Here is a 24,684-nt window from a genome sequence, read left to right as displayed (position 1 = left end):
TTGGCTCGGCGCCGCCCCTCGCGACCCGGTCCCGCCTCCTCATTGGCCCAGCCGGGGCAGGTCCCGCCCCTCGCGCAGCGGCCCCGTGCGGCGGTTGCAGCGGCGCGGGGGCACCGGGCCGGGACCGGTGTCCGTGTCCGTGTCCGTGTCCGTGTCCGTGTCCGTGTCCGTGTCCGTGTCCGTGTCCGAGCCGCCATGGGTTCGGTGCAGCAGCGCCTACAGCGCTTCCTCGACCGCCCCGGGCCGCTCGGTGACCTGCTGGGTCGTCTGGAGGCCCGCACCGGCGTCCAACGGCTCTACCTGGCCACAGGTGCGACCGGGACCCCGCCGGGACCCCCGAGCCCGCTCCCGGGATGCGCTGCCCGCTCCCTTCCCGCCCCTCGCGGCGGGATCTGTGGGGATGGGGGAGGTCTCCGAGGGTCCCTTTCCCGGGGTGCCCTGGCAGCCCCTCGCCGTGCCTCGGGGCGCTGGGAGGGGGCAGGGACCAGGCAGAGCCGCCTGTCTGCGGGCTGTTGGGCGCTCTCACGGAGCGGGGCCACGCTGGGATGGGGGCAGGGGGCCTCACCTCTGGCAGGAGTGAAAACCCTCATCCCATCCCAAAGGGAGGTGCACCCCAAAACCTGTGGGGTCTGTGTAGCAAGACCCCTGATAAACCTGAGCCTGATGGAGGAGGGGTCCCTGCTCCCCACTGGGTGAGTGCCCAGGTCTGCCCGGGTGCTGGGGATGGCAGTGCCTGTCCCTGTGTCCTGCTCATCCCATGGGTGACACTTTGTTGTGTGGTGGCCAGTGGCAGGACAAGGGGTAACAGGCACAGGCTGGCACACAGGCAGTGCCCCTGGCACAGGAGGAGCAAGTCCTTTGGTGCTGAGGGGAGGGAGCCCTGGCCCAGGCTGCCCAGGGAGGGTGTGGAGGCTCCTTCTCAGGAGGTTTCCAACCCCAGCTGGACACGTTCCTGTGCCCCCTGAGCCAGGGGAAGCTGCGTGAGCAGGGGCTGGGGTGGAGGAGCTCTGCAGGGCCCTTCCAGCCCCCACCACTCAGGGATTCTGTGACTCTCCTCCTTCCCTGGGGAGGGCAGAGGTCTGGCTCTTGATCAGATCCTGTTTGCTCATTAATGAGAAACCAGCCAGCGTTTCCCCAGGGAGACTTCTCCTGGCACTCTGTCACCCCTTTCCCCACTGTGGCTCTGACCCTTGGCCCCATTCCACTCTCTGACTATTGATGACTTGCCCATCCACACCTTTGATTCAATGTTTTACACCACTCCCCCCCTAGGGGAGGCTCAGAGCTTCCCAGTTCTCTGCATCCCACTGGTGCTTCTGCTTTTTCCCTCCTGGTGCCATTTCTTCACCCTTTACCTGCAACAGGGCTCATTTTCCTGCTCTGAGGGGGAAAGGGCTCTGTGAAAGGGCATGTGCTGCTGTGAGAGGGCTGTGTTTGGATATGGTACGTGGTGTTTGGGCATCTTCTCAGCCAAAGGACCCCAGGGCTTTGGTTGTGCTCAGGTGTGATGGCATTTAGGGGTAAAGGGAGAGCAGAGACACAGCTTCCACCAAAGAGCAATGGTCTCCTCCTGGAAAAGAGAAGCTGCTGCTAAGCTCAAATTACCCAATTTCTCCCTCCTCCTGGCTCTGTGCTCATTCCTAATTTGTGGTTGGACTCAGCAGGGTGGCTTCTGCATCTCTGGAGCCAGTAGCCACCTGTGGGCTGCAGTTTGGAGCCTGTCTTGCCTGTCCTCTGGATAGCACAGCCAGGCTAGCCATGCAATAGCTTCTGCTGAGTAGAAATCATCCCAGAGGAGGACAGTGTCCCTTTCCCAAGGCCCAGGGCAGGCTGAGCTCACCCTCCTTGCCAGGACAGGCACCATGGGATGATTCCAGCTGCTCCCTCAGCAGCTCCTCTCTGTAAGTGAAGCCTTGCACTTGCTTTTTGCTGTTACATAAATTTCTCAGGGGCTAAACTTAGCCTGTGAAATCCCTTCTAAGGCTGTTGGGGGAATGAAACCCAGCACTGGCTGAACCTGCTTGTCAGTTCTCCTTGAAGGGGAGGTGTGTGATTGCTCCAAAGCCAAGTTGGTGCCCAGAGCTGTGGCTGCCCTGCACTGGGGGCCAGAACAAGGGGCAGAAATGCTGCAGTGAGCAGAGTGGGGATAATCCATCCTCTGAGCCCAAGCAAAAGGCCTTTCTCTAATTCACTGGCACAGACAGGTTAAATCCTGGCTTTCCTGCCTGCTGTGGGCCAAGGTGCTTACATTGCTGGAGGAATTTGTGTGCAGGTTAGGGGAAACACAGCTGGGCTGTGCCAGTGAATGCCCTCAACTCCAGCTCTGTGTGTCCCCAGGCTGCTTTCCTGCCCTCTGCCCCTCTGGGCTCTGTGTTTCATTGCCTCAGGCAGGTTGGGAGGGAGGTGCTGGGCTCTGAGCCCATGTGTGAGGAGGGCTGTCAGCCGTGACTGTGGTTTCAGCAGCAAGGGCTTTTTGCCCCTCCTTCTGCCTCTTACAAGTGTCTGAGGGCTGAGTGAGCTCCAAAGGACCAAAGCTATGGCTGATATTTCGTTTTAACGATTTAATTGAGTACCAGGGGTGTGGGATTGGATTGTTGGTTCTCAGGGAGCTGGATCCTTAACAAGCTGTGGCTGCTCAGCACAAGCATGTGCTGCAGAATGTGTCCAGGGAGCAGAGAGGAGACACAGGCTCTGGCAGGAGGCTGCCCCTGGGCTCTGGAACAAAGCTTGTCCTTGAACACTTGTTATCAAAAGACCAAGTGGCTCTGAGCCCTGGGCATGGAGGAGAAGCTCCAGGCCTTGACTTTGGACTCTCTGTGTGTTTTAAAGTCTCAGCTTCTGACATATCTGCAGCCTTGGCCCAAGTCCAGGCTGATGACAGGTTGAAAGTGCTGTGACTTTGTTATGGTCAAGTCCCTTTTGGGTCAAGGAAGGGACAAATGGGGATGGGGCCAGGTCATGGCTCCCTGACAGGATCTTGTAGTGAGGAGGGGAAGTCAGTCTCTTCTCCTGAGGCGGCAGCTCCAGGGCTGTGTTCAGTGCTGGGCCCCTCACTCACTGCCACAGGGACACTGAGGGGCTGCAGCGTGGCCAGAGCCAGGCACAGAGCTGGGGAAGGGGCTGGAGCACAAGGGGCTGGGGAGGGGCTGAGGGAATGGGGGTGTTGAGGCTGGAGAAGAGGAGCCTGAGAGCAGACAGGAGCACTCTCTGACACTCACAGAAAGGTGTAAGTCAGACTTTGCTCCCATTTCCCAAGAGGAAACAGCCTCCAGTTGCCCCAGGGGAGGCTGAGGTTGAAGCTGAGGCAGAACTGTTTCCCTGGGAGGGGTGTCAGCCCCTGTGCCAGGCTGCCCAGGGAGCTGGGGGAGTGCCCAGCCCTGGAGGGATCACAAAGCTCTGGAGCTGAGGTGCTGAGGGCTGTGGGTCAGTGCTGGGCTGGGCAGGGTGAGGGCAGGGCTGGGACTGCAGCAGCTTCAGGGGCTTTGCCAACTGAAGTGGTACCTGAATGAATTGGTGGTGGTTGTTATTCCCAACTGGAGGGTCTCAGCATGTGTCTCTTCTCAGTCTTGGCATAAGAAACATGCTCAGGGGACTGAGCCAGGGTTTCTCCTCATCATCTCAGTGTTGGCAGGTCTGTGATGTCCATTCTGTCCCCCTGGCAGGCTCCATGTCGTTCCTGGGGCTGTACCTCATGTTTGGCTACGGGGCCTCACTGCTCTGCAACCTCATCGGCTTCGCCTACCCTGCCTATGTCTCGTGAGTAGCAGTGTCTGGCTGACTGACCAGAGCCTGTGCTGCCAGTCAGTGAGAGCTGGGCACAGAGGGACCTCAGGAGGATCACCAAGGGCAAGTGCAGAGTCCTGCACCTGGGGAGGAACAACCCCATGCACCAGGACAGGCTGGGGGTGACCTGCTGGAGAGCAGCTCCAGGAGAGAGACCTGAGAGTGCTGGTGGGCAACAAATAAACATGAGCAGCAACGTGCCCTCAAGAGCAAGAGCCAATGGCATTCTGGGGAACATGAGGGAGAGTGTGGGCAGCAGGTCAAGGGAGGTTCTGCCCCCTCTCTGCTCTGATTTGGGGAGGCCTCAGCTGTAGTCCTGTGTCCAGTTCTGGGCTCCCCAGCTCCAGAGAGACAGGGAACTGCTGGAGAGAGGCCAGTGCAGGGACACCAAGATGCTGAGGGGATGGAACAAGTGTGTGAGGAGGAAAGGCTGCAGGGCCTGGGGCTGTTCTGCTTGGAGAAGAAAAGGCTGAGGTCAGGGGGATCTCAACAGTGCTGATCAGTCCCTACAGGGTGGGTGTCAGGAGGATGGGGCCAGTGTTTGGTGTGTGGTGGCCAGTGGCAGGACAAGGGGTAACAGGCACAGGCTGGCACACAGGCAGTGCCCCTGGCACAGGAGGAGCAAGTCCTTTGGTGCTGAGGTGAGGGAGCCCTGGCCCAGGCTGCCCAGGGAGGGTGTGGAGGCTCCTTCTCAGGAGGTTTCCAACCCCAGCTGGACACATTCCTGTGCCCCTGAGCCAGGGGAAGCTGCTTGAGCAGGGGCTGGGGCTGGAGCAGCTCTGCAGGGCCCTTCCCACCCCCACCATTCTCTGATTCTGTCCCAGCCCAACTTTCCTGCTGCACCTGGGGAACATTCCCTGCCCCTTGCTGAAGGTCTCCCTGATAAACAAACAGACAGTTATGGTTGGGAACTTCTTGAGACCTTCTGGAGAACACTGAGACCTGACACAGTCCCCACCTTGTGATAGCAGCACCCAGTAGGCAGATTGGCTCCAGGGTTTGGAGGACTTGGGAGGGAGATGCCCAGCCTGGCAGTGGGGCTGCAGTGGGGCTTGTCTTCTCCTGCCACAGCATCAAAGCCATTGAGAGCTCCAACAAGGAGGATGACACCACATGGCTGACGTACTGGGTGGTCTACGGCGTCTTCAGCATAGCTGAGTTCTTCTCTGACATCTTCCTTTACTGGTTCCCCTTCTACTATGCTGTGAAGGTAATGGCTTTGCTGGAGCCAGACACCTCTCACCTGCTGGCTCAGCCTGGGGGGTTCTGTCTCCTTATGGTTGGGCCACAGTCTGTCACAGAGCTCCCTGCAGACAGCTGACCTCCTGCTGCCTGCAGAGCCCTGGGAATGTCTGGGGGGTCTCCTCCATGTGTCCTTGTGAGAGGAGAAGCTATAGAGCCCTTGGGATGGAGATTCCCCTTCCTATATGGCCCTGTGAGAGCAGCCCTATAGAGCCCCAGGGGAGGGGTGGGATTCCTCTCTATAGCTCAGGGTCGGGGTCCACCCCCTAAACAGCCCTACAAGGTGTGTGGGGGTTATAGATACCCTTGGGGAGGGATATAGCCCACCACCATCTCCCCTGCTACAGCAAGGGAGGGACAGGAGGTCCCCTATAGAGCCCTATAATGGAGGCCCATCCTGTCTGGGGGTGATTTGAGGACCTGAAAATGTTTCAGGAGCTGTTTTGCATCTCTCTCTGCCAAAGCTGCCTTTGGATCAGCCTTTGGGGAGGGGGGGACTGGAGCAGCTCAGCTGCTGCCCCATCACTGCTCCCCTTCTGGGCCTGCCTGGCTGGCTCCCTGCCCTGCCACGTCCCAGCTCTGGAGCATCTCCCCTCCCTGCAGTGCCTGTTCCTGCTGTGGTGCATGGCCCCCGTCTCCTGGAACGGCTCCCAGGTTCTGTACCACAGCCTCATCCGACCCTGCTTCCTGCGGCACCACCACACCGTGGACACTGTCCTGGGCACCCTCAGCACCAAAGCCCTGGATGCAGCTTCCACCCTCACCCGAGAAGGTACCGAGGGGCCCCGCTGCCCCTTCCCCCCGGGGCAAACCCCCCAGGGCAGCCCTTCCCCCGCGGCTGGGAGCCCTTCTCCCGCAGCCCTGGCCCACCACACGTGGCTGGAGGCGAGTGGGGAGTGGGGGATGGCTCCCCACCATCTGTCCTTCTCTCTCTGTCTCTCTTCTCTTTGCACCTCGGGCTCCAGTCCTGCAGACTTTGGCCAGCAGCAGAGCCCGGCTGGCGGCCGAGGTGGCCCCGCAGCTCAGCTCGTCTGTATGTAACGGGCCTCAGGTCCTGCTGCTGCTGCAGGGAGAAGGAGCATTCTGTGGCAATCACCCCACTGCTCCCACTAGCCACGTGGCCAGCTGCAGCCACCTCGACTCCTGCTTTTGCAGATGTGGCTCACAAGCAGTCCCTTCTCCCTCAGCGTGCCTAGAGCAGGAGCTTCTCCATAGCCAGACCCTCAATCCCTGTGTCCTCCCTCATTCTCCCCATGGCTGTGTCTTCCTTAGCGAGAGCAGGAGCTGGCTGCCAGTGGGAGAGGGAGGGAATGACAGTGGCCACGGGGCTGCCAGCTGGGTGGCCACTGCTCCAGGGACGGTCCCTTTCTCCCTCAGCTGGTGCTTCCCCGTAGCCAGACCCCCAAGCTGTGTGTCCTGCCTCCTCCCTGCCGTGGCTGTGTCTGCCTGAGGGCGAGCAGGAGCTGGCTACCAGTGGGAGAGGGAGGGAAGGGGGACAGTGATGGCCACGGGGCTGCCAGCCGTGTGGCTGCTGCTCCAGGGGTGGCCCCTCACCCCATCCCCGTGTCTCCCGCAGCCTCCAGAGAAGCCTTGACCACGGCCAAAGAAGCGGAGAAGAGCAAGTGAGAAGGCTCTCCGGTGTCCCCGTGACCGTCTCCCCGCGCCCCGTCGTTCTTTCCCCGCAATAAACTGCCGGGGGACCCCCCCTCCCCCCCTACACGGTGTTCTGCGACCCCCCCGCGTGTCCTCCCGCCACGGCGCGCGGCGCCTTTAAGAGCAAAGGGGGCGGGGCCAGGAGGCGCGAGCGTGACGTCACGACGGGGGCGGGGCGGAAGTGCGGCGCGCGGGCGGGTGAGCGCGGGACGGGGGGGGGCGGGGGTCCGTGTGTCTGTCCGGCCCCAGCAGGGCGGTGGGTGTCTGTCTGTCTGTCTGTCCGCGGGGGACGGGGGGTGTGTGTGTGTGTGTCCCGGGCCAGGGGAAGGGGCTGCGTCCGTCCCGAGGGCAGGGGCAGGGCTGTGTCCGTGTGTCGGAAGCGGGAGGGGGGGGTTGTGGTCTGTCCGTCTGTCTGTCCGTCTGACAGGCGGTGTCCCGGGGCAGCGCAGGGGTCTGGCTGTGTCTGTCCCTGAGCTGGCGGGGGCGGTCGGTCTGTCCGTGGGGGTGCAGCGAAGGGATCGGTCCGTCCGTCTGTCGGGGGTAGGGGGTGCTGCCTGTCTCAGGGGGACGGGGGGAGATCCGTCTGTCCATGGGGGGGGTTGTCTGTCTGTCGGGGTAGAGTGGTTCAGGGACGAGAGATCTGTGTGTCCATGGGGGCTCTGTCTGTCTGTCTGGTAGGGGACAGGGACGGGGGGAGATCTGTGTGTCCATGGGAGGGGTCTGTCTGTCTGTCTGATTGGGAACAGGGACGGGGGGAGATCTGTGTGTCCATGGGGGGGTCTGTCTGTCTGTCTGATTGGGAACAGGGACGGGGGGAGATCTGTGTGTCCATGGGGGCTCTGTCTGTCTGTCTGGTAGGGGACAGGGACGGGGGGAGATCTGTGTGTCCATGGAGGGGGGTGTCTGTCTGTCTGGTAGGGGACAGGGACGGGGGGAGATCTGTGTGTCCATGCAGGGAGGGATGTCTGTCTGTCTGTCTGCCTGTCTATCGGGGCAGAGGGGGCAGCGCAGCACTCTCACCCCCCGCAGCCCCCGTGATGAGCTCCAAGGCCAAGCGGGTGCTGCCCACCCGGCCCGAGCCCCCCAGCCCCGAGCAGATCCTGTCCGACGTGCAGAGCACCCGCCCCACCGACCCCGTCTTCGTCCTCCCCACCGAGCCCCGCCGGGATCGCGACCCCTCTCCAGGTGAGCCTCCGGCTTTGGGGAGGGAGACGGGCGGTCGGGGCGGGGTGAGGGGTCTCCTCCCCGCCTCCACCGCCGACCCCTCCCCGCTCTGTCCCCCACCGCCAGGCTCGCCGGGGGAGGAGCGGGAGCGGCTGTACCGGCAGAGCCGCTCCTACGTGGAGATGAACCAGCGGCTGCAGCAGTCCCGGGAGCGGCTGCGGCGGCGGCGGGAGGAGCTGCAGCGGGCGGGGGCAGCGCTGGAGCGCGGCATCGCCGACATGAGGCAGAGAGCCTTCTGAGACAAGCGCCGCGGGCCGGGCAGGACCCCCCTGCCTGCCTCAGGACACCCCCCCTTGCGGCTTCTCCTGCCCAAACCGAGGGTAGAACCGGTTGTGCGGGATTTACGTTTGACTGACGTTGAGTTGACGCCTCCCCGGGTGTCGGTGGTGTGTGAGGGGACCAGGGCTGTGCCTCCTTGGTCAGCCCAACCTTTCTCTTGGTCCCTGCTGTGCTCTCTGCCCTCATCCCTGGGGGTGACATGCCACCCGTGCCCTCCCAGCCCCGCTTCACCTATGACTTTTCCATCTGGTACTGCCCCGAGGACGAGCACATCGCCTCCTGCATCGCCGAGTACTTGAAGAAGGAGGGTTTTCAGGGCTATGCAGAGCACCAGGACCAAGTGGCTGGGAAGTGTGTTCTCATGAGTGCCCTGGAGGTGATTGAGGCCAGCAGGGTGGCCATCCTCCTCCTCTCCACCAAGTCCCTGGGTGACCCGTGGTGCCACCGCGTTTCCCAGTGGAACCTGGACCACGTCATCCACTGCAAAGGGACCAAGATGATCCCTGTGTATGTGGGTGTGAAGAAAGCTGAGGTGCCTCCCTTCCTGCAGCACCTCATCGAGCTGGAGTATCCCACTGAGCTGTTCTTCCACAGGCTCCTGGCCAGCCTGAGGCCGTCCCACTCGGCAGCCCCCAAAGCCAGGCCGGCCCCATCCTCCAAAGCCAAGAGCTGAGGGATTTGGGGGAATCATTTGCTGCCTGTCTGGGGGGCCACTGGCCTCACAGTGATGGTGGTGGGAGCAAAATTGTCCCGTGCTGCTGATCAAGCTGGTGGGAAAGGGTGACCTGAGCACTGGGGATTGTCACAAACCTCATTAAAACCCCTTCTTGGTGAACTGAAGGTGTGAGTTTCTGTTGCTTGAGCGAGAAGAGTCAAACCCCAGGGAGCAGCGAGGTTGTGGTGGTTGGATTTTCACCCCTCAGGGTGCCTCTTCCCCTTCCTGCCCCCCTGTTCAGGGGGGGTCCATGTCCTGCTGCTGCTCTGCACCACTGCAGCTGCACTGCTGCTGAGGATGGGGCCGAGGAGCTGCCTGGGGCTGCTGCTGCTCTTCACCCTCCCTTGGGCTGGACCAGGTGAGGGCTGAGGGAGCAGGTCTGGGGTGGCCAGCGGGGTCCTGGCATCATTGGGCACAGGGAGTGGCCACCAGCTTGCAGGGAGGCACAGGGGGGACAGTGGGAGCTGGTTGGGGACCTCCTTGGCCTTTCCCTCTTGGGATGGAGATGGGCTCTGCTCTCTCTGGCAGCACAGGGATGGCTCCAGCCCTCATCAGTCATCGGAGGCCACGAGGCCAAACCCCACTCCAGGCCCTACATGGTGTCCATCCAGCTGAGGAGGGGTCATGCCTGCGGGGGAGCGCTGCTGCACCGGCGCTGGGTGCTGACAGCAGCCCACTGCTTCCCTCAGGGGTGAGTCTGCAGCGGCCACATCCTGCCTGGTGCAGGGACAGGGGCTTGGGAGGCTCGAGGGGGCTCTCTCTGACACCATCTCCCACCATGGGGCAGGAGGAGGGCCGTGGGGATGGCAGTGGTGGGGCTGCACAGGCTGAAGGAGCATGGGCCGGCCACACAGACCCTCCCCATCCGGGCAGCCTGTGCCCACCCCAGCTACAACCGTCACACGATGGAAAACGACCTTCTCCTGCTCCAGGTAGGGCTGTGGGGAAAGGTTGGCTGCGGGGCTGGGAGCAGCACACATCCATCAGCCCTGCTGGGGAGGGTGCAGGGCGGGCTCACACCCGCAGCTGAGGTGAGGGACCGGCTGCCAGCTGGGTGCTGTTTCCTCTTCACACCTCCAAGCGCTCGCACCTCTCGCTGACAGCTCCCTGCTCCCCCTTGGCTGCCCACTCGCTGTGGTGGGTGCTCCCTGGCAGCCCCCTGCACCGTGCCAGGGGGATATGGCACTACCCAGCGCCCTCCCTGCAGCTGGAGGGGACGGTGACGCTGAGCAGGACGCGGCGGCTCATCAGGCTGCTGGGCAAGGAGCCAATGGCAGGGGCAACCTGCAGCGTGGCAGGCTGGGGGGTCGGTGGGCACGGGGGGCTCTCAGCCACGCTGCAGGAGCTGGAGGTCACGGTGCTGGACAGCAGGATGTGCAACAACAGCCGCTTCTGGGACGGGGAAATCACCCCCACCATGATCTGCTTCCAGGGATGCCGCAGGGGCTCAGCACCCTCCAAGGTGAGGTGCTGAGGAGGGGGGCAAAGGGCTTTGCAAGGTGGCCAGCCCAATGCAGAGCTCTTTCCCCACCCTCAGGTGACACCCCCGGGTTTGGGGGGGCTCTGAGGAGGTGGCCCTCAGGCATGGAGGGGCTCCTGGCACTGTCACCTCCCCCCAGGGTGACTCCGGGGGTCCCCTGGTGTGCGGGCGGCGTGCGGCGGTGGCCGGTGTTCTGTCCTTCTCCAGCCCGGAGCCCACCGACCTTTTCAAGCCGCCGGTTGCCACCTCGGCTGTGAAGCACAAGAAATGGATCCAGAAAACACTGCGGAGGGGCTGCAGCTCCCCCTAGCCCGGGCGTGTGGCACAGACACATCACCCCTTCCTATTTACACAGGTTGGCTTTTAATTCTTAATACTGTCCAGAGTCCCAGTAAAATAACATCCTTAGTACATAGATACAGCGATGGGGGAGGGGGGATTGTCTGCAGAGGAGGGCTGAAGCCGATGGGCACACGTGGGGCAGAGATGGGGCAGGGCAGGGAGGGCTTGAACCCCTGGCTGCAGCGAGCGTGGGGTTGCACCAGCCTTCCCAGCACATCCCAGGCTTGGTGACAGCTCTGGGGAGTGGGGACAGGAGCTGCTCCTGAGGGCTTTGCCCTCTTCTCTTTGGCTCTGGGTCCTGCAGTGCTGGACCTCCAGCCACAGCCAGAGCTGAGGCTCCAGTGGATACTGGCCCAGGCTGCCCAGGGAGGGTGTGGAGGCTCCTTCTCAGGAGGTTTCCAACCCCACCTGGACACGTTCCTGTGCCCCCTGAGCCAGGGGAACCTGCTTGAGCAGGGGCTGAGGCTGGATGAGCTCTGCAGGGCCCTTCCAGCCCCCAGCATTCTCTGATTCTATCATTCTATCCCTGGGGCCCTCGTGCATGTCCCCACAGCCCTGGTGTCTCCACGGCCTCGGTGCCTCCCCACAGCCCCGTGTGACTCCCCAACTCCTCTTGCTATGTCCCTACAACTCCCTGTCTCCTGCATGTGTCCCCATAGCCACCCATGGCACTGGTATATGGGGGCCCATGGGTCACTCCAGCCGAAGAGACATTGAGATGTAGGGTGGGAGGACTGAGAGATACCCGAGGGGTTGGGGAGCATCCAGATTGGGGTCAGGGAGTGGGTCCCTCTGCATCCCACCCCACTCCTGCGGCCGAGGTGCTCCCCACACACCCCAACCTCAGTCCCAGGGGGCTGTGTGGCAGCAGGAGCAGGGGCATCCCCAGTGCTTTGGGGGTCCCAGCCCCCAGCCCCATGTTTGTGGGCGTAATCCAGTCTTAGATGAACTCGTGTCCACGACCCATGGAGATGTGCTGGGCTCCTGGCTGTGAGCAGGGATGGGGCTCTTCCACACCAGGGTGGGAGGTTGTGGGGGACTTTGGATGAGGCTGAGGGGGCCACAGACCCTTCCCTAGGGGTTGGGCACTCCCATGCCAGCTCAGTACCCCATTCCCTCCCAGGGAAGCTCCCCAGCGCTGTGACACAACCCTGCAAGAAGCTCCTGGGGATGAGCCCACTGAGACCCCAGCCACCCCTGCCCAGCTCCTCCTGCACCTTTCCCACCTGGAACCAGTGCAAACACCACGGCTGTGGGTTACCCATTAACAACCAGGAGTCTCCAGCAGCACAAACGGGGGGTCCTGGCCCCCATCTCCCCCCTACAAAGCCTCTCCCTGTGTTCCCTTCCCCCACCTCATTAATAAATGAGCTGCAGTTGCTGGTGGAGCTGGGCGTTGGTGCTGGGATGAGCTGGAGCATGCAGCAGAGCCCCAGCGTGCAGGATCAGGCCCTGGTTCAGCCTCTGCCTGAGGTGGGTGAGCAGGATGGGGAGGGGGGAACATGGTGACACGGCACCCCCCCTTCTCTCCCTCTTGCTTGTCCTGAGATGTCCATCAGCAGAAGGAGAGAGCCACTGAGACTCCTCACATTGGGGCATCAACCCGGGTTCCATCCTCCCAGCTCTTCCCTCTCCTCAGCACCGGGAACTGTGATGGTCCAGGACCACAAGACCCTGACTGGGGCAAGCAGCAGGTTGAGGTGACTTCCCAGTCCCCAGCTGTCCCATGTTACCATCTCCCCCTCCCCAGCACCAGTCTTGGTCCAGCTCCCATGGGGCAGGGGGCTGTCGTTGGGACCCTCACTGGGGTTTCCTCTGCAGCAGCTGCTCAAGCTTGAATCTTCTCCACCGCTTTGTCAGCCACGGCCGTCACCACCATGGGGCTGGGGACGTAGTTGAAGGGGGTGACCCGGGCTGCTCTGCTCGGGGAGCCGTGCCGGCTGCCGGGGAAGGTCCCACTGGCTGCTTCATGGCCAAAGGAGATGGGCAGAGCGGCTTTGGTGGGCGCCAGGGCTTCGCCATCGCAGGCAACACGGGCGTGTGGGGGCCCCTCGCGGGTCTCCAGCGTGGGAGAGGTGCTGGAGTTGGTCTTGGTGGTGGAGAAGTCCTCGGTCTGCACCACGGCATCGCTGGTCTGCCTGGGGCTGGGGGTACCGGGGTGCTGCTCCTCCTCCTCGCCGGTGCCCGCCAGCGGCAGGGCTGAGGAGGGCAGCGTGCTCTTGAGGATGTGGGGGATGTCTTCATCCCGAATCCTCCTCCACGTCCCCTTCATCATCACCACCGGCGGCTTCGCCGTCTGCGCGCCGGGCGCCGCCTCGGGCTGCCGCCGCCGCGCCGAAGCCTCGGAGCGGACGGAGAGGACGGAGGAAGGGCTGCTCGTCCTCCTCACCACGCTGATGTTGGGTGACGACGAGTACCTCTTGAAAGGCTCAGGCGCGGGGACGTTGGTCTTCACCGGCAGGCGGGACGGGCTCTCGGAGCTGGTCCTTCGCGGTGGCTTCACCCCGGCGGGGGCTCTGCTGCCGGGCTGCGCTCGGGGGGCGAGGGGCCGCGGGCCGGGGGCCGCCGGCTTGGCCGCCTTGAGCTCGTCGCAGCGGGAGGAGCAGAGGAAGACGGCCGGGAGGGCTGCGCGGCTGCGCTGCGGGTCAGCGCGGCGAGGCGGCGGCGCCGAGGGCTGCGGCGGGGCGAGCTCGGCGCGGTGCCGCAGCAGCAGGCTGGACGATTCCTTGATGAAGGTGAGCTGGCGCAGGAAACCGGAGCGATCCGAGTCGCTGCCGCTGGAGCGGGCCGATGACACCCGCACCAGGTTGAGGCGGCTGCTCCCCGGCCCCCGCAGCGCCCCCGGCCCCCCGCCCCGCGCTTTGCCGCCGACCGCCTGCTCCTCCAGCACCGGCATCGCCCCCCGGCCCGGCGCCACCTTCCTGCTGGGCTTCTGCATGAAGGGGATGCGGACGGGCGACTTCTGCGTCTTGGACTGCTTGGGAGCCGGGGACTTGGAGGCCGGGGCTCTGCCTGGGGGTCCCGGCGGGGAGGATGCGCTGGCCGCCTTGCCCGCAGCCGGGGGACCCTGCTTGGTGAGCTGAGAGGGCGACGGCAGCTTCTTGGGGGCGTGCTGGGAGGGGGTGGAGGTGCGGGAGGAGCCCGAGGAGGGCGGCCCCTTGCCGATGCGGGCAGGGGGCGTCGTGCTCCTCTTGGGCAGCGCCAGGTCCCCGGTTTCAGGGGGCTTGCCCAGCCGGTGCAGGCTCCGCGAGCGCTGCTGGCTCAGGGAGAGGTTCTTGGCTGGTGGCACCTCGGGCTTCGCCACTGGGCTTTTCTTCGGGGTGGCCCGTGGGCTGGGAGCATCCTTGGTCAGGTTGGGCATGTAGATGACGGTCCTGCCACGGAAAACCACAGGCAGGTTGGGCACCGGCTTGGTGGGTGCCGGGCTCCGCTCTGCCCTGGCGCCGCCACGGCCGGCAGCACTGACGCCTGGCACGTCCTTCCTCTCCGGGCGGCTCTTGCTGCGTTCCCTCCTCGCAGCATCCCGGCCGGCCACGCTGCCAGCACGGTTCTTCTCCTGCCTGCCCAGGGAGAGCTGCAGGGTGGACCCAACCGAGAGCCCCGACATGAAGGAGAGGATGGAGTCAGACTCAGAGGAAGGCTCCCTCGAGAGGGAGGCAGCGGCCTGGTGCAGCCAGGTGACGATGGAGTTGGCACCCTCCTGGATCGCCTGCCACTCCACGCTGTCCAGGTCCGAGCCGCGGTCCGAGCCGGTGTCCTCGGTGGGGTGATGCTTTGCCTCCGCTTTCCGCTCCCTCCCGCCGGCACCCGGCGGCTTCTGCTTCCTCTCCACCATCCTCCGGCGGGTCGCGGGCCGCCGGCGCTTGGGCATGGCCGAGCCGATGCATTTCTGCAGCAGATCATCCTCCGAGTTGAGGCTGGGGGAGCTGGGGGAGCCCCCTTGCCCCTGCCCCTTCCCCGCCACCGTGGCCGACCTGGGCCGGGGGGCTTTGCCGCAGGGCTGGCCCCGCTCCTCGCCGTCGGAGAGGTTGGTGTCGCTCAGGGAGCTCATGGAGGAGCTGAGGGAGTAACACGGCGGCGTCTCGTCAGCGATGAGGTTGTTCTGCAGCTTCGCCTTGGCCGTCCGGGGACCAGGCTCGGGGTCCCTGCGGGGGACGGAGCCACCCAAGCGCTCCCTCCTGGGCGCCCGGCCGGGCTGTGCTCTGCTCCCGGAGCCCTCCCTGCCCCGCTCAGGCAGCTTGTCCGAGTCCTGCTCGTAGAAGCAGTAGACGGCTTCCTCCGTCGGTGTGGTGTGGCACAGCGACTGGAAGGCCACCCCATCCTCCTGGGGAGCATCCTTCCTCCCGGGGGTCCCGCTGCTTCTCCCCACCTCCAGCTCCAGCCCGGCTCCGCTCTTCAGGGGGGCTTGGCCCCGTTTCCCCTCCCCACCTTGGCCACGGCTGGACCCCGCTTTCCCCTTGCCGGCTGAGCTCAGCCGGGCGGGTGCCGAGCTGCCGGAGGCGGCTCTCCTCAGCGGGACGCTGCCAGGCTCGCGGTGCCCCTCGGGCAGAGCCCCCGGGCCGTGGCGGTGCTCGGCCTCCTCGGCAGCCGGGTAGCGCAGGGTCTCGTCGCTCAGCGAGGCGGCGCTGGAGAAGTTGACGGGGGTCCCGTCGGCAGAGTCGGTGAAGGAGTCGTCGTCCTTGAAGAGGTCCCGGGCGGCGGCTCGCAGGTGCTTGGGGACGCCGGGGGGAGCGTGTGCCGGCACCAGCATGTAGACGGGGACGTGCATCGGCTTCTTGGTCTGGGGGTGCAGGACCTGGCTGGAGAGCAGCGAGGTCTTCACTTTGCGGAAGCGGGAGGGCATGGCCGAGCTGATGCATTCCTTCAGGATCTCGATGTCGTCGTCGGACGGGGGGTCGGGGCAGTCGACCCGCCGACGGCCTTCCAGGAACCGCTCCTCCCGCCGCTCCTCCCGCTTCTCGTGAGCCACGAAATTCAGGCTGTTCTTGTCCGGGAAGTTGGGCATCAGCTTGAGCTCCACGTCCTTCTGGACGTAGTGCTCGTGGAGGGGCAGAGCACTCAGGCTGGAGGCGCAGGAGAAGTTCTCGTTGGGTTTCTCCACCGTGAAGTAGACCATGGAGTCCAGGTCCTGGGGCAGCTGGAAGCGCTCCTTGAAGTCGGTGATCTCCATGAACTTCTTGACGTTGTTCTCCCACTGGATGTTGAACTGGCTGGTTTCCTTCTCTGGTTGGCAGCCCAGGTCGAACAGGGGTGTCTTGCTGCGGCTGGGCGGCATTGTCTGCCCGGGGCTGTCGGGCAGCTCGCTGGGACTGATGGTGCCGCTGATCATCTCGCTGCAGGGGTCGCTCTGGATGGAGCTGGCGATGGAGGGGCTCTCGAAGCTGCCCAGGGAGCTGACGGAGCTGCAGCGACTCATCACCAGCGGCGTCTCCTGGATGTAGTTCTCCGAGGAGCTCGAGGGCGTGAGGTCCTCCTGGCGTGACGGTGACGACTCCCGCAGGAAGATCTTGTCGCGCTTCGGGAGAGGGATGGTGATGGGTTGGGAAATCCCCACCAGCGCCGCCGGGCCTGGATCAGCCACTTTCTCCTTCTCCTGCCTCCCATCCTCACCTTCCCCGTCCCCTTCCTCCATCTCCAGGATCTCCAGGGAGGAGTCACTGTCCAGGTCGTTCTCACTGTGGCTCTGTCCATCCAGCACGTTGTCTGCTGATGAGAGGGAGGAGAGGGAGCTGCACCGGGAGAAGCAGATCGGGGTGTCCTCCACCGAGTACTTCTGCACCGACTCCTGCTCGGCCGTGGCCGGGGCTTGGGCAGGCAGCTTCTCCGGGATCTTGCTCAAGGTCTCGGCCGTCTGCAGCAGCGCAGGGGGAAGCCAGGCTTGCTTTCTGCCCAGGAGGGAGGAGTGGTGGCCGGTGTTGGCAGCCACACCACTCTTAGCCAGAGTCTCAAGCAGAGGGATGTGCTGGTAGGACGGGGAGAGTTTGATGGTGCGGACCTGGGAGTCAGGGGAGAGTTTGCTGCCAGCCTCCTTCTTCCACTCAGGCTCCTTCTCCGGCGCCTTGGGGCTGGGGAAAGTCACCGTCTTCTTGGCCCGTTCGGGCAGGTCTCGCTGCTCCGGCTTGTCTGGCTCTGCCTGGTCTCTGCCCCTGAGCACGGGGAGCTCTCCCCGCTCCTGCTTCCCACCCAGGATGCTCTTGAGGTCGAGCCGGCTCGGCCGCTTCTGGTACCGCTGCAGCTCATCGCGGTAGTCGAGGAAGGCGGCTCTGGTGCAGGGCTTCATGTGCTCCTTGGTGCAGTAGCCGTCGCTGGTGCTGCCGCTGTTGAGGCTGTCGTTGGACAGGCTGGTGTAGGCGGTCTTGAGGCGCAGCAGCGGGTGTGCCCGGCTCAGGCCGTCGCGCTTGCCGAAGGCGCCGGCGTCGAGGCGGGACGGGGAGCAGGACTGGGCACGCGCCTCCTGAGCCTCCTCGGGGCCGTACTGCCAGTCCAGGCAGTGGTCCTCTGAGCTGAGGCTGAAGCTGTCATCCGAGGACGTGTGCATGGTGGAGATGTCCTCTACCAGCTTGTCGATCTTGGCCACCGTGCTGGAGATCTTGTTGGCCAACTTCTCGGCGGCCAGCGAGACGTCGTCCTCCGGCAGCGGCGGCTTCTTGGCCTCGGCCGGTTTGCTGCTGCCATCCTTCTCCGGCTCTGGGCATCGCCTCTGCGCCAGCACCCGGGGTAGCGCCTGTCCCTGGAGGAAGGAGGAGTTGAGGAACATGGAGAGGACAGAGGCACTGGCCGTCTCCACACCGGTGGAGATATTTGGCACCTCATCATCATCAAAGCAGCCCGAGTCGGAGGCGTAATCCTTCACCAGGCTCTCCATGTGCCGCGGCGGCTTCTTCGCGCTCTGGCTTTTCAGGCTCTGCTTCTCCATGGTATCAAAGGTCTCAGCCAAGTGCTTGGCATCCAGCTCGGCCTCCAGCGCCTTCTGCTTGCGCATGTAGAGCGAGGGCATGCAGGAGCCCGGCGACACCACCGCGGCGTCCTTGTACTTGAGGGGCCGGTTGGTGAGGAGGTTGCGGAGCGCGGCCGCGCTGCCCATGGCGATCATCTTGTGCTTGGAGTGGATGAGGTTACGCAGCATACTGACCGCCCCCAGGTCCCAGAGCAGCTCCTGGTCGCGGGGGCTGCGGGCAGACAGGTTCCAGAGGGTGCCGCAGGCGTTGCTGACGATGGTGAGGCTGTGCGAGCGCAGGTGCTGCAGCAGCGTCTGCAGGCAGTTGTGGTCCCGGAGCACCTGCCTGCGGGACAGGGGAGACCCCAGCTGTCAGGATGATCCCTGATCCTCCCCCCCATCACCGTCCTCACCCTGCTGAGAGCCTCACCTATAGTCCTCCCGCGTGGCAACGAGGCTGGAGACGTTCCTGAGGATGCCCCCGCCGCTCTCGATGATGGCCAGCGAGTTGCTCTGGCACTTGTAGGTGAGGGTGCTCACCAGGAAGCCCAGGGCTCCCTCCACCGCGCAGATGGCGGCTTTGTTCTCCGTGCTGTGCGCCGACAGGTTCCACAGAGCGCTCAGGACGCTCTTCAGCGTGGACTCCTGACCCAGGGGACACACACACACACAGACACCCCTGTCAGAGCCCAGCCAGCCCCGGTGCCCGTGCCCACCGCCGTGCCCCGGGGCTCACCTTGCCGGCGTGCAGCGCGCACCGCATCAGCCCGCTCACGCTGCCCACCTCCCGCAGCACCTTCTTGCTGTTGATGTCAGCTCGCCACGAGAGGTTCCTCAGGATGCTGGAGACCACCTGGGAGGGCAGACAGGGGTGGGTGGGTGCCCATCATCCACCTCCCTTGGAGAGCCACCGCTCCCCCCATGCCACCAATACCCACCTGGTGCAGCTCCTCGCTGTCAGAGCCCAGCTGAGCCACGATGGCCTCCATGCAGCCACGGCGGGAGCACAGCGTTGCCTGTGGGGAAGGGAGGAGGGAGGGCAGTGAGGGCAGTGCTGCAGCCCCCTCCCTCCCTCACCATCCCACAGCCCTGCTCCCCACCCCGCAGCCCCCTCCCCAACCTTGTTGACCACATCGCCGAAGGTGAGGTTGGTGAGGGCCATCCCCGCGTAGCGCCGCAGCGCCAGGTTCAGGGGGTCATTTGTCATCTTGTGCATCTCATAGTCCACTTGCAGCAGCTCAGCCACCGCCTGCAGCCCGCCTGTGGGATGGGAGAGGGGATGATTGTGGCAGGGGAACCCTCCTCTCCCAGCACCCCTTTCCTCAGCATGGCTGGGGAGGAGGGTGGGCAGGGATGGAGCCCAGGCTCACCCAGCTCATTCATGGCCCTCCGGTACTCCTCATCGAACGAGAGCTTCATGATAGCACAGGTGGCCTGGCAGATCTGGGGCTCGATGGGCACTGGCACTGTGGGGAAAAAGGTGGGGGGTCAGCCCTGGGGTCTGGCACTCACAGAATCACAGAATCATTTTGGTTGGAAAAGACTTTTAAGATTACAAAGTCCCAGCCCTGCCCTCACCCTGCCCAGCCCACCACTAACCCCTGGCCCTCAGCACCTCAGCTCCAGGGCTTTGGGATCCCTCCAGGGCTGGGCACTCCCCCAGCTCCCTGGGCAGCCTGGCACAGGGACTGACACCTTCTCAGGGGGTTCTCAGCTCTGCATCAGCTCCAATCTCAACCTCCCCTGGGGAAGCTTGAGGCCGTTTCCTCTTCTATCATTCATTCCTGGATTCCCTTTCACTGATGTTGATGGTTCCCTCCTGCAATCTCCCACCACCTCCAGCACACCCCCTTGTCACCCTCCTCAGCCTCGTACCCGCTCCACCCTCGGGGCCTCTGCCCCCATCCTTGCTCTGCATCTGCAGCCAGTCCCAGCAGGTCTCCGAGTAGGAGCGGATCTGCTCCAGCACATGCAGCACCCTCATCTCCTTCTTGGCCTGGCCTTCATCGGGCTGGGAGAAGACAATGTTGTGGAGGGCGGCGTTGGCACGCATGCGGGCGTCCTTGGCACCCGAGGGGCTCTCGGGGGGCCCCGGCTCGCCGTCCGAGTCGTGCAGGATCTGGATGAGCAGGGGCAGGCAGCCCGACTTGCGCATGGCCAGGCAGCTCTCCTGGGAGCTGGACATGGCCAGCAAGGTGCGGGACATGTCGTCCTTGTCCCGTGTGGCCAACATGGACAGGAGCCAGAAGACCACCTCCACCTGCAAGGAGAGGAGTGGGGGTTAAATATGGCAACTTGTCCACCCTGCACAGCCCACCCTGACACGGCTGCCCCTCACCTTGCTGCTGCCCAGGCTGCTGCCTCCTTCATCAGGGTGTGTTGGGGGGTCCAAGCTGCCATCCCCCTCCATGCCAGGCACCTTCCCACAGAGCTGCAGAGGAGGGGGCAGATGGGGGTGGGTTGCAATGTGTTGATTGAATCATTTTGGTTAGAAAAGACGTTTTAAGCTGCTGCAGCCCCAGCCCTCCCCTCACCCTGCCCAGCCCAGCACTGACCCCTGGCTCTCAGCACCTCAGCTCCTGGGCTTTGGGATCCCTCCAGGGCTGGGCACTCCCCCAGCTCCCTGGGCAGCCTGGCACAGGGACTGACACCCCTCTCAGGGAAACAGTTCTGCCTCAGCTCCAGCCTCAACCTCCCTTTGTTGCCTTCACCCCCCTCCACCATTGCCTGGCCCCTCCCCATTCAGGAACCCACTGGTGCCATTACATTCAGCAGCCTTTCCCAGTCAGTTGCTTTCATCAGTGCCAGGGTTGTATTTTAAGTCAAATCAGAGCTGATTGGGGGTGGGTGTTGCCACAGCAGCAGGATTGGGGGAGGAGGAGCGTGGGCGAGGCAAGCAGGGAGGATGGTGAGGACTGTGCTGGGCTGAGCTCACTGAGCTGTGTGTGTGGGTTGGAGATGGAGGGGCCACTGAGGGATGTGGGGCTGTCTGGGGCTGTGGGTGATGGGGGGCCACAGGGGATGGAGGGGTCGTGGACATGGTGGGGATGTGGATGGTGGAGGATTTGGGGGTGAGGGAGCATCTGTAGGATTATGGAAGGGCTGGAGATGGTGGTGGGGATGTGGAGGTGGAGGGGGGATGGCGATGGAGAGGAGGGGTGCAGTGAAGGGGATGGGGGGTATTCAGTGAAGGGGATGGAAGGGGTTCAATGAAGGGGATGGAGATGGAGGGGGTGCAGTGAAGGGGATGATGATGGAGGGGAGGGTTCTGTGAAGGAGATGGGGATGGAGGGGAGGGTGTTCAGTGAAGGAGGTGGTGATGGGAGGATGCAGTGAAGGGGATGGGGATGGGGGGTGTTCAGTGAAGGGGATGGGGATGGAGGGGGTGCAGTGAAGGGGATGGAGGGGGTTCAGTGAAGGGGATGGGAGGTGCAGTGAAGGGGATGGGGATGGAGGGGGTGCAGTGAAGGGGATGGGAGGTGCAGTGAAGGGGATGGGGATGGAGGGCTGCCAGCCTGGCAGCTCAGTCGCCTGGCAGATGCCGCGGGAGCCCCGGCGCCGCCGCCACGGCCGTGCCCTACTTCTGGTCTCCATGGCAACTGCCCATTTCACGGTGCCCGAGCCACACAAAGCCGCGGCTGTGCGATGGGGACACCACGGGGACAACGGCAGGGGGAGGGGGGTGTGCCTGGCCCCCTCCTCCACCCTCCCCATGAGGACAGTGGCCCCTGGCCCATGGCTCAGCCCCCTCCCCACTACCTGTGGCTCCGGCTGCTGCACCTTGTCCTGCACCTCCATCAGCTCCTTGTCAATCTGCTCCAGCCGGGATGCCCGGATCTGTGGGGGCAGAGGGGGTGTCAGGGTGGGCTGAAAACCCCCACAGACACCCCCTCCATGGCTGGGACTCCCCCCAGACCCCCCGGTACCAGGCAGGAGTGTGTGTGAGGCCAGGGGCAGCTGAGTGCAGCAGGCCAGGCTGTGAGGAGCTGGGGATGAGGGTGATGGAGGGGTTTGGATGGGGCAGGTGGAGCACCCCTATGGCAGATGGTGAGGGGCAGTGAGGAGGGGCAGTGTCTGTTCCTTCCTGCCCACCCTGACCTGTGCCCGCTGCACCATCTCGTCGACTGTCCCGAAACGTTCCTCCATCAGCGAGCGGATGTGCTGAGCCTCGAACTCCAGCTGCTGCCGGATGAGATCCATCTGCATGGAGAACTGGGAGGGCAAAAGGGGGGGGAACAGGGTGTGAGAGTCCTCCCCACACCTCGGATTTGGGGGAGGGGAAAGAGGGGTGCTGAGACATCCCCACTCACTGTCTCCACATGGGGCAGCTCGTCCAGGCGTGTGGCCAAGCTCTGCAGCTGGGTGTAGTACCAGACCTTCTCCTTCTCCTCCTTCTCAATCTCACCCAGTAAGAAGCACCTGGGGAGTGGAGGGAGCCCCATCAGCACAGTCCCCAGCCCCCCTCAGCCCCCTGCATCTCCCTCCCAGCCCCAGCCATCACCTCTCCCTGTCGAGCTCCTCCAGCATCCGAAGCGTGGTTCTGCCCAGGTCCCCGGCACCGTCCCGGGGGGCTGGGGGTGGGGGGGGACTGTCCTCAGCGCTGAGCCCGGATCCTCCCCCCTCCTGGGGGAACTTGAGGTTGTAGAGACTGGTGATGTCCATCTGCAGGGCTGGGGATGGGGACAGCAGCGTGAGGGTGGGCTCAAGGGACCCCTCATTCCTCCTCACCCCCCTCTGCCTGGGCCACCCACCTTTCAGCTGGTCCAGGACCTCTGTCTGCCCCGAGGACACCATGACCCGTGCCTCCTGCTCCAGCTTGCCCTGGAGATGCTTCAGGACCTCCTGAAAGCAGGGATGCAGCCATTGGGATGATGGGGGGGGGGGGGGGGGAACATGAGGGAACCCCCTCTGTGTGCCCTTCCCTGCAGCCTTAATGTGAGATCCATGTTCCCCCCACACACCCCTCGGGGCTTGTCCTCACCTTCATGTCCGAGGTCTCATTCTCCAGCTTGGAGAGGTGGTTGGAGTTGTCCTCCAGCTCCCGCCGGAGGTGGCTGTTCTCCTTCTTCAGCGCCTCCACCTGCCGCACCAGCTGGTCGTACGAGGCGATGGAGCCGGACATCTTCACCTCCTGCAGCGCCTGCGGGGTGGGGGGAGGTGGGCAGCACCCCGAGCTGCACCCTCAGCCCCATCACCCTCCCTTCCCCCCCTCCCCACCAGCGCAGCACAGCCTGGGGACCACCCACACCCCCCCCAGCAAAGGGACAGGCTGCCCCAGCACGAGCCGCTGCACCCAAAAGCCTCCCAGAAGGGACATCCCCAGCAGGGGATGGGGGGTCTGGCCCCGGCCTCCCCCCGCGGGCAGGCAGCCCCAGCTCCCCCCAAGCCCCCCGCCAGCCCCTGCCTCATTTCCATCCTCCGCAGCAGCTCAGCCCCGCGCTCCCTTCCCCCTTTGTCTCGCTTTTGTCTTCTCCTTCTGAACCATCTCCCGCTTCTCTCCCTCCCGCAGCAGGACCAGCCCCGGCCCCCCCCGCAGCGTCCCGGCCCCCTCCTGCCCCCTCCCCACCCCCGACCCCCCAGCCCCCCTCCCCAGCCATCCGTGCCAGCCCAAACCTCCTGCTCGCCGCAGCGCCCGCAGCCGCCCCTCGCACCTGCCGGGGGGGTCCCACACGGCAGCGGCACACGTGGGCATGGGGGGGGGGAGGGGGCTGGGGGGGATGGGGACTGGGACCCCCTGTCACCGCCCCAGCGGGTCAGAGCAGCGACCGGGAGCCCGACGGCCCCACGTCACCTTCGGCAGCACCACGTGTGTGCACGAGCGAGCGATGGGTGTGCACGGGTGGGGGGTGCAAAGCGGGGGAGGGGGGGGGCTCCTTCTCTCCCCCCCACCCTGCTGCACCCCCCCTGCTCACCCCTCCCGCAGCGCTAGGGCAGGATTGAGCCCATCCCACCTCTCCTCCAGCAGCGGGGTCAGGGACGGCGGCTGCCCGCGGCAGCATCGATCCCCCGGCGCTGCCCCTGTCGCTGCCCAGCCAAAGCTCCCCCCGAACGCTTCGGGATCCCTCTGCCCCCAACAGCCCTTTGCGGGGGTGTCCAGCAACCCCCACACCAGCACAGGGGCTGCCCCAGGCAGAGGTGGGATCCAGCACCCTCCCGAAGCCCCCACGATGCCTTTGCCACCCCAGGAGCCATCTCGGCCCCCACCTCACACTGCTCCTTGTCCCTGCACCCCACATCAGCTGAGGGAACCCCTCATCCTGCCCCGGCCTGTGACCCTCTGCAGGATGTGCCTCCCCCTCCCCACCCTCTCTGCCCACGCTGTGCTGGGGCCAGACACGTTTGTGGAAGGAGACAAAGACCCCCATGGTGAGAATCCCCCACCTCAGGCAGCAAATAACCCCCCAGGAGAGAAATAACCCGCGGGAGGGCTGGGCAGGGGCTGCGGGGGGTGAGGATGGGGATAAGGGAGTGGGCGGCAGAGGGACGCTGAGGGATGAGGGATGAGGGATGGGGACAGAGGCTGCAGGTGCAGGATGGACAATGAAGGATGCAGGAGGGGGACAGGGGATGCAGGAGGATGCTGAGGGATGTGGGCTGAGCACAGCCTCCCGTTGCTATGGCAACAGCAGATGGGGGCAGCACAGGCGGGTCCCCAGCCCAGCCCTTCCTCAGCACCCACCAGACACGGGGAGGGGGAGGTTCAGTGCTGTGGGACACGGTGGGATGGGGATGAGGCCGGGGAGTCCCACACCTGCAGGGGAACACGTCACCCCCCACCAGCCCAAGCTGTCTGCCCGTGGGATGCCTCCACCCAGGGGGGCACCAGCCGCCCTCCCCACGTGCTGTGTCATGCTGCAGCAGCTCGGGATGGGCTGGGACATTCTGCTGCTGGACACCCCGGGCAGGACCCGGCACCAGCCCCATTGCACCGCGCTGGGGGGAGGAACCGAGGCACGAAGCTGTTCCCCACCCCAGGACCCCCATCCCCACAGCTCTGCGGTGACAGCTTCGGTTTGCTGCTGCTGGGGC

At 64.6% G+C, this 24,684-nt stretch overlaps 4 protein-coding genes across 5 annotated transcripts; 3 read left to right on the top strand and 1 right to left on the bottom strand.

The window, feature by feature from the left end:
• Positions 1-87: 87 nt before the first annotated feature.
• Positions 88-6,752, top strand: REEP6 (receptor accessory protein 6). Its single transcript, XM_062015137.1, has 5 exons — positions 88-310; positions 3,663-3,756; positions 4,855-4,993; positions 5,629-5,797; positions 6,602-6,752. Exons 1-5 carry the CDS (start codon positions 196-198, stop codon positions 6,649-6,651), a joined length of 567 nt encoding a protein of 188 aa, XP_061871121.1. The 5' UTR covers positions 88-195; the 3' UTR covers positions 6,652-6,752.
• A 55-nt stretch (positions 6,753-6,807) lies between these two features.
• C25H19orf25 (chromosome 25 C19orf25 homolog) lies at positions 6,808-9,016 on the top strand. Of its 2 annotated transcripts, none has more exons than XM_062015149.1 (3): positions 6,808-6,876; positions 7,708-7,863; positions 7,969-9,016. In XM_062015149.1, exons 2-3 carry the CDS (start codon positions 7,716-7,718, stop codon positions 8,139-8,141), a joined length of 321 nt encoding a protein of 106 aa, XP_061871133.1. In that variant the 5' UTR covers positions 6,808-6,876; positions 7,708-7,715; the 3' UTR covers positions 8,142-9,016. The 2 variants fall into 2 exon arrangements, with proteins under 2 accessions (XP_061871133.1, XP_061871134.1); XM_062015150.1 differs by lacking the exon at positions 6,808-6,876 and adding an exon at positions 6,885-6,934.
• A 183-nt stretch (positions 9,017-9,199) lies between these two features.
• On the top strand, positions 9,200-12,063 carry LOC133627841 (granzyme M-like; the record flags this gene model as incomplete). The annotated part of the gene is made up of 6 exons (XM_062015156.1): positions 9,200-9,254; positions 9,425-9,587; positions 9,684-9,828; positions 10,104-10,358; positions 10,516-10,731; positions 11,842-12,063. Coding segments are annotated over 5 exons (789 nt in total), but the record flags the coding sequence as incomplete, so codon positions are not given.
• A 462-nt stretch (positions 12,064-12,525) lies between these two features.
• On the bottom strand, positions 12,526-22,792 carry APC2 (APC regulator of WNT signaling pathway 2). Its single transcript, XM_062015070.1, has 14 exons — positions 22,637-22,792; positions 22,407-22,497; positions 22,157-22,325; positions 21,966-22,074; positions 21,754-21,867; positions 21,415-21,492; positions 19,994-20,086; positions 19,531-19,915; positions 19,026-19,121; positions 18,776-18,915; positions 18,594-18,671; positions 18,392-18,508; positions 18,086-18,300; positions 12,526-18,001 (listed from the first exon to the last, which is right to left on the bottom strand). The coding sequence occupies exons 1-14, from the start codon at positions 22,775-22,777 to the stop codon at positions 12,547-12,549; spliced, it is 7,281 nt and encodes a 2,426-aa protein (XP_061871054.1). The 5' UTR covers positions 22,778-22,792; the 3' UTR covers positions 12,526-12,546.
• Positions 22,793-24,684: the final 1,892 nt, after the last annotated feature.

Source organism: Colius striatus, chromosome 25 (genome assembly GCF_028858725.1).
Source record: "Colius striatus isolate bColStr4 chromosome 25, bColStr4.1.hap1, whole genome shotgun sequence".
NCBI lineage: Eukaryota > Metazoa > Chordata > Aves > Coliiformes > Coliidae > Colius > Colius striatus.
This window is presented reverse-complemented; position numbering and strand designations above follow the sequence as displayed.

Excerpts from the sequence above, each read along its gene's own strand:
- REEP6 (XM_062015137.1), top strand. The coding sequence starts at position 196 with ATGGGTTCGGTGCAGCAGCGCCTACAGCGCTTCCTCGACCGCCCCGGG. Across the intron at positions 3,757-4,854 it reads GCCTACCCTGCCTATGTCTC|CATCAAAGCCATTGAGAGCT; the intron begins GTGAGTAGCAGT and ends CTCCTGCCACAG. Across the intron at positions 4,994-5,628 it reads CCTTCTACTATGCTGTGAAG|TGCCTGTTCCTGCTGTGGTG; the intron begins GTAATGGCTTTG and ends CCCTCCCTGCAG.
- C25H19orf25 (XM_062015149.1), top strand. The coding sequence starts at position 7,716 with ATGAGCTCCAAGGCCAAGCGGGTGCTGCCCACCCGGCCCGAGCCCCCC. Across the intron at positions 7,864-7,968 it reads GGATCGCGACCCCTCTCCAG|GCTCGCCGGGGGAGGAGCGG; the intron begins GTGAGCCTCCGG and ends CCCCACCGCCAG.
- APC2 (XM_062015070.1), bottom strand. The coding sequence starts at position 22,777 with ATGTCCGGCTCCATCGCCTCGTACGACCAGCTGGTGCGGCAGGTGGAG. Across the intron at positions 18,916-19,025 it reads GAGGGCCATGAATGAGCTGG|GCGGGCTGCAGGCGGTGGCT; the intron begins GTGAGCCTGGGC and ends CCCATCCCACAG. Across the intron at positions 18,509-18,593 it reads ACAGCGAGGAGCTGCACCAG|GTGGTCTCCAGCATCCTGAG; the intron begins GTGGGTATTGGT and ends CTGCCCTCCCAG.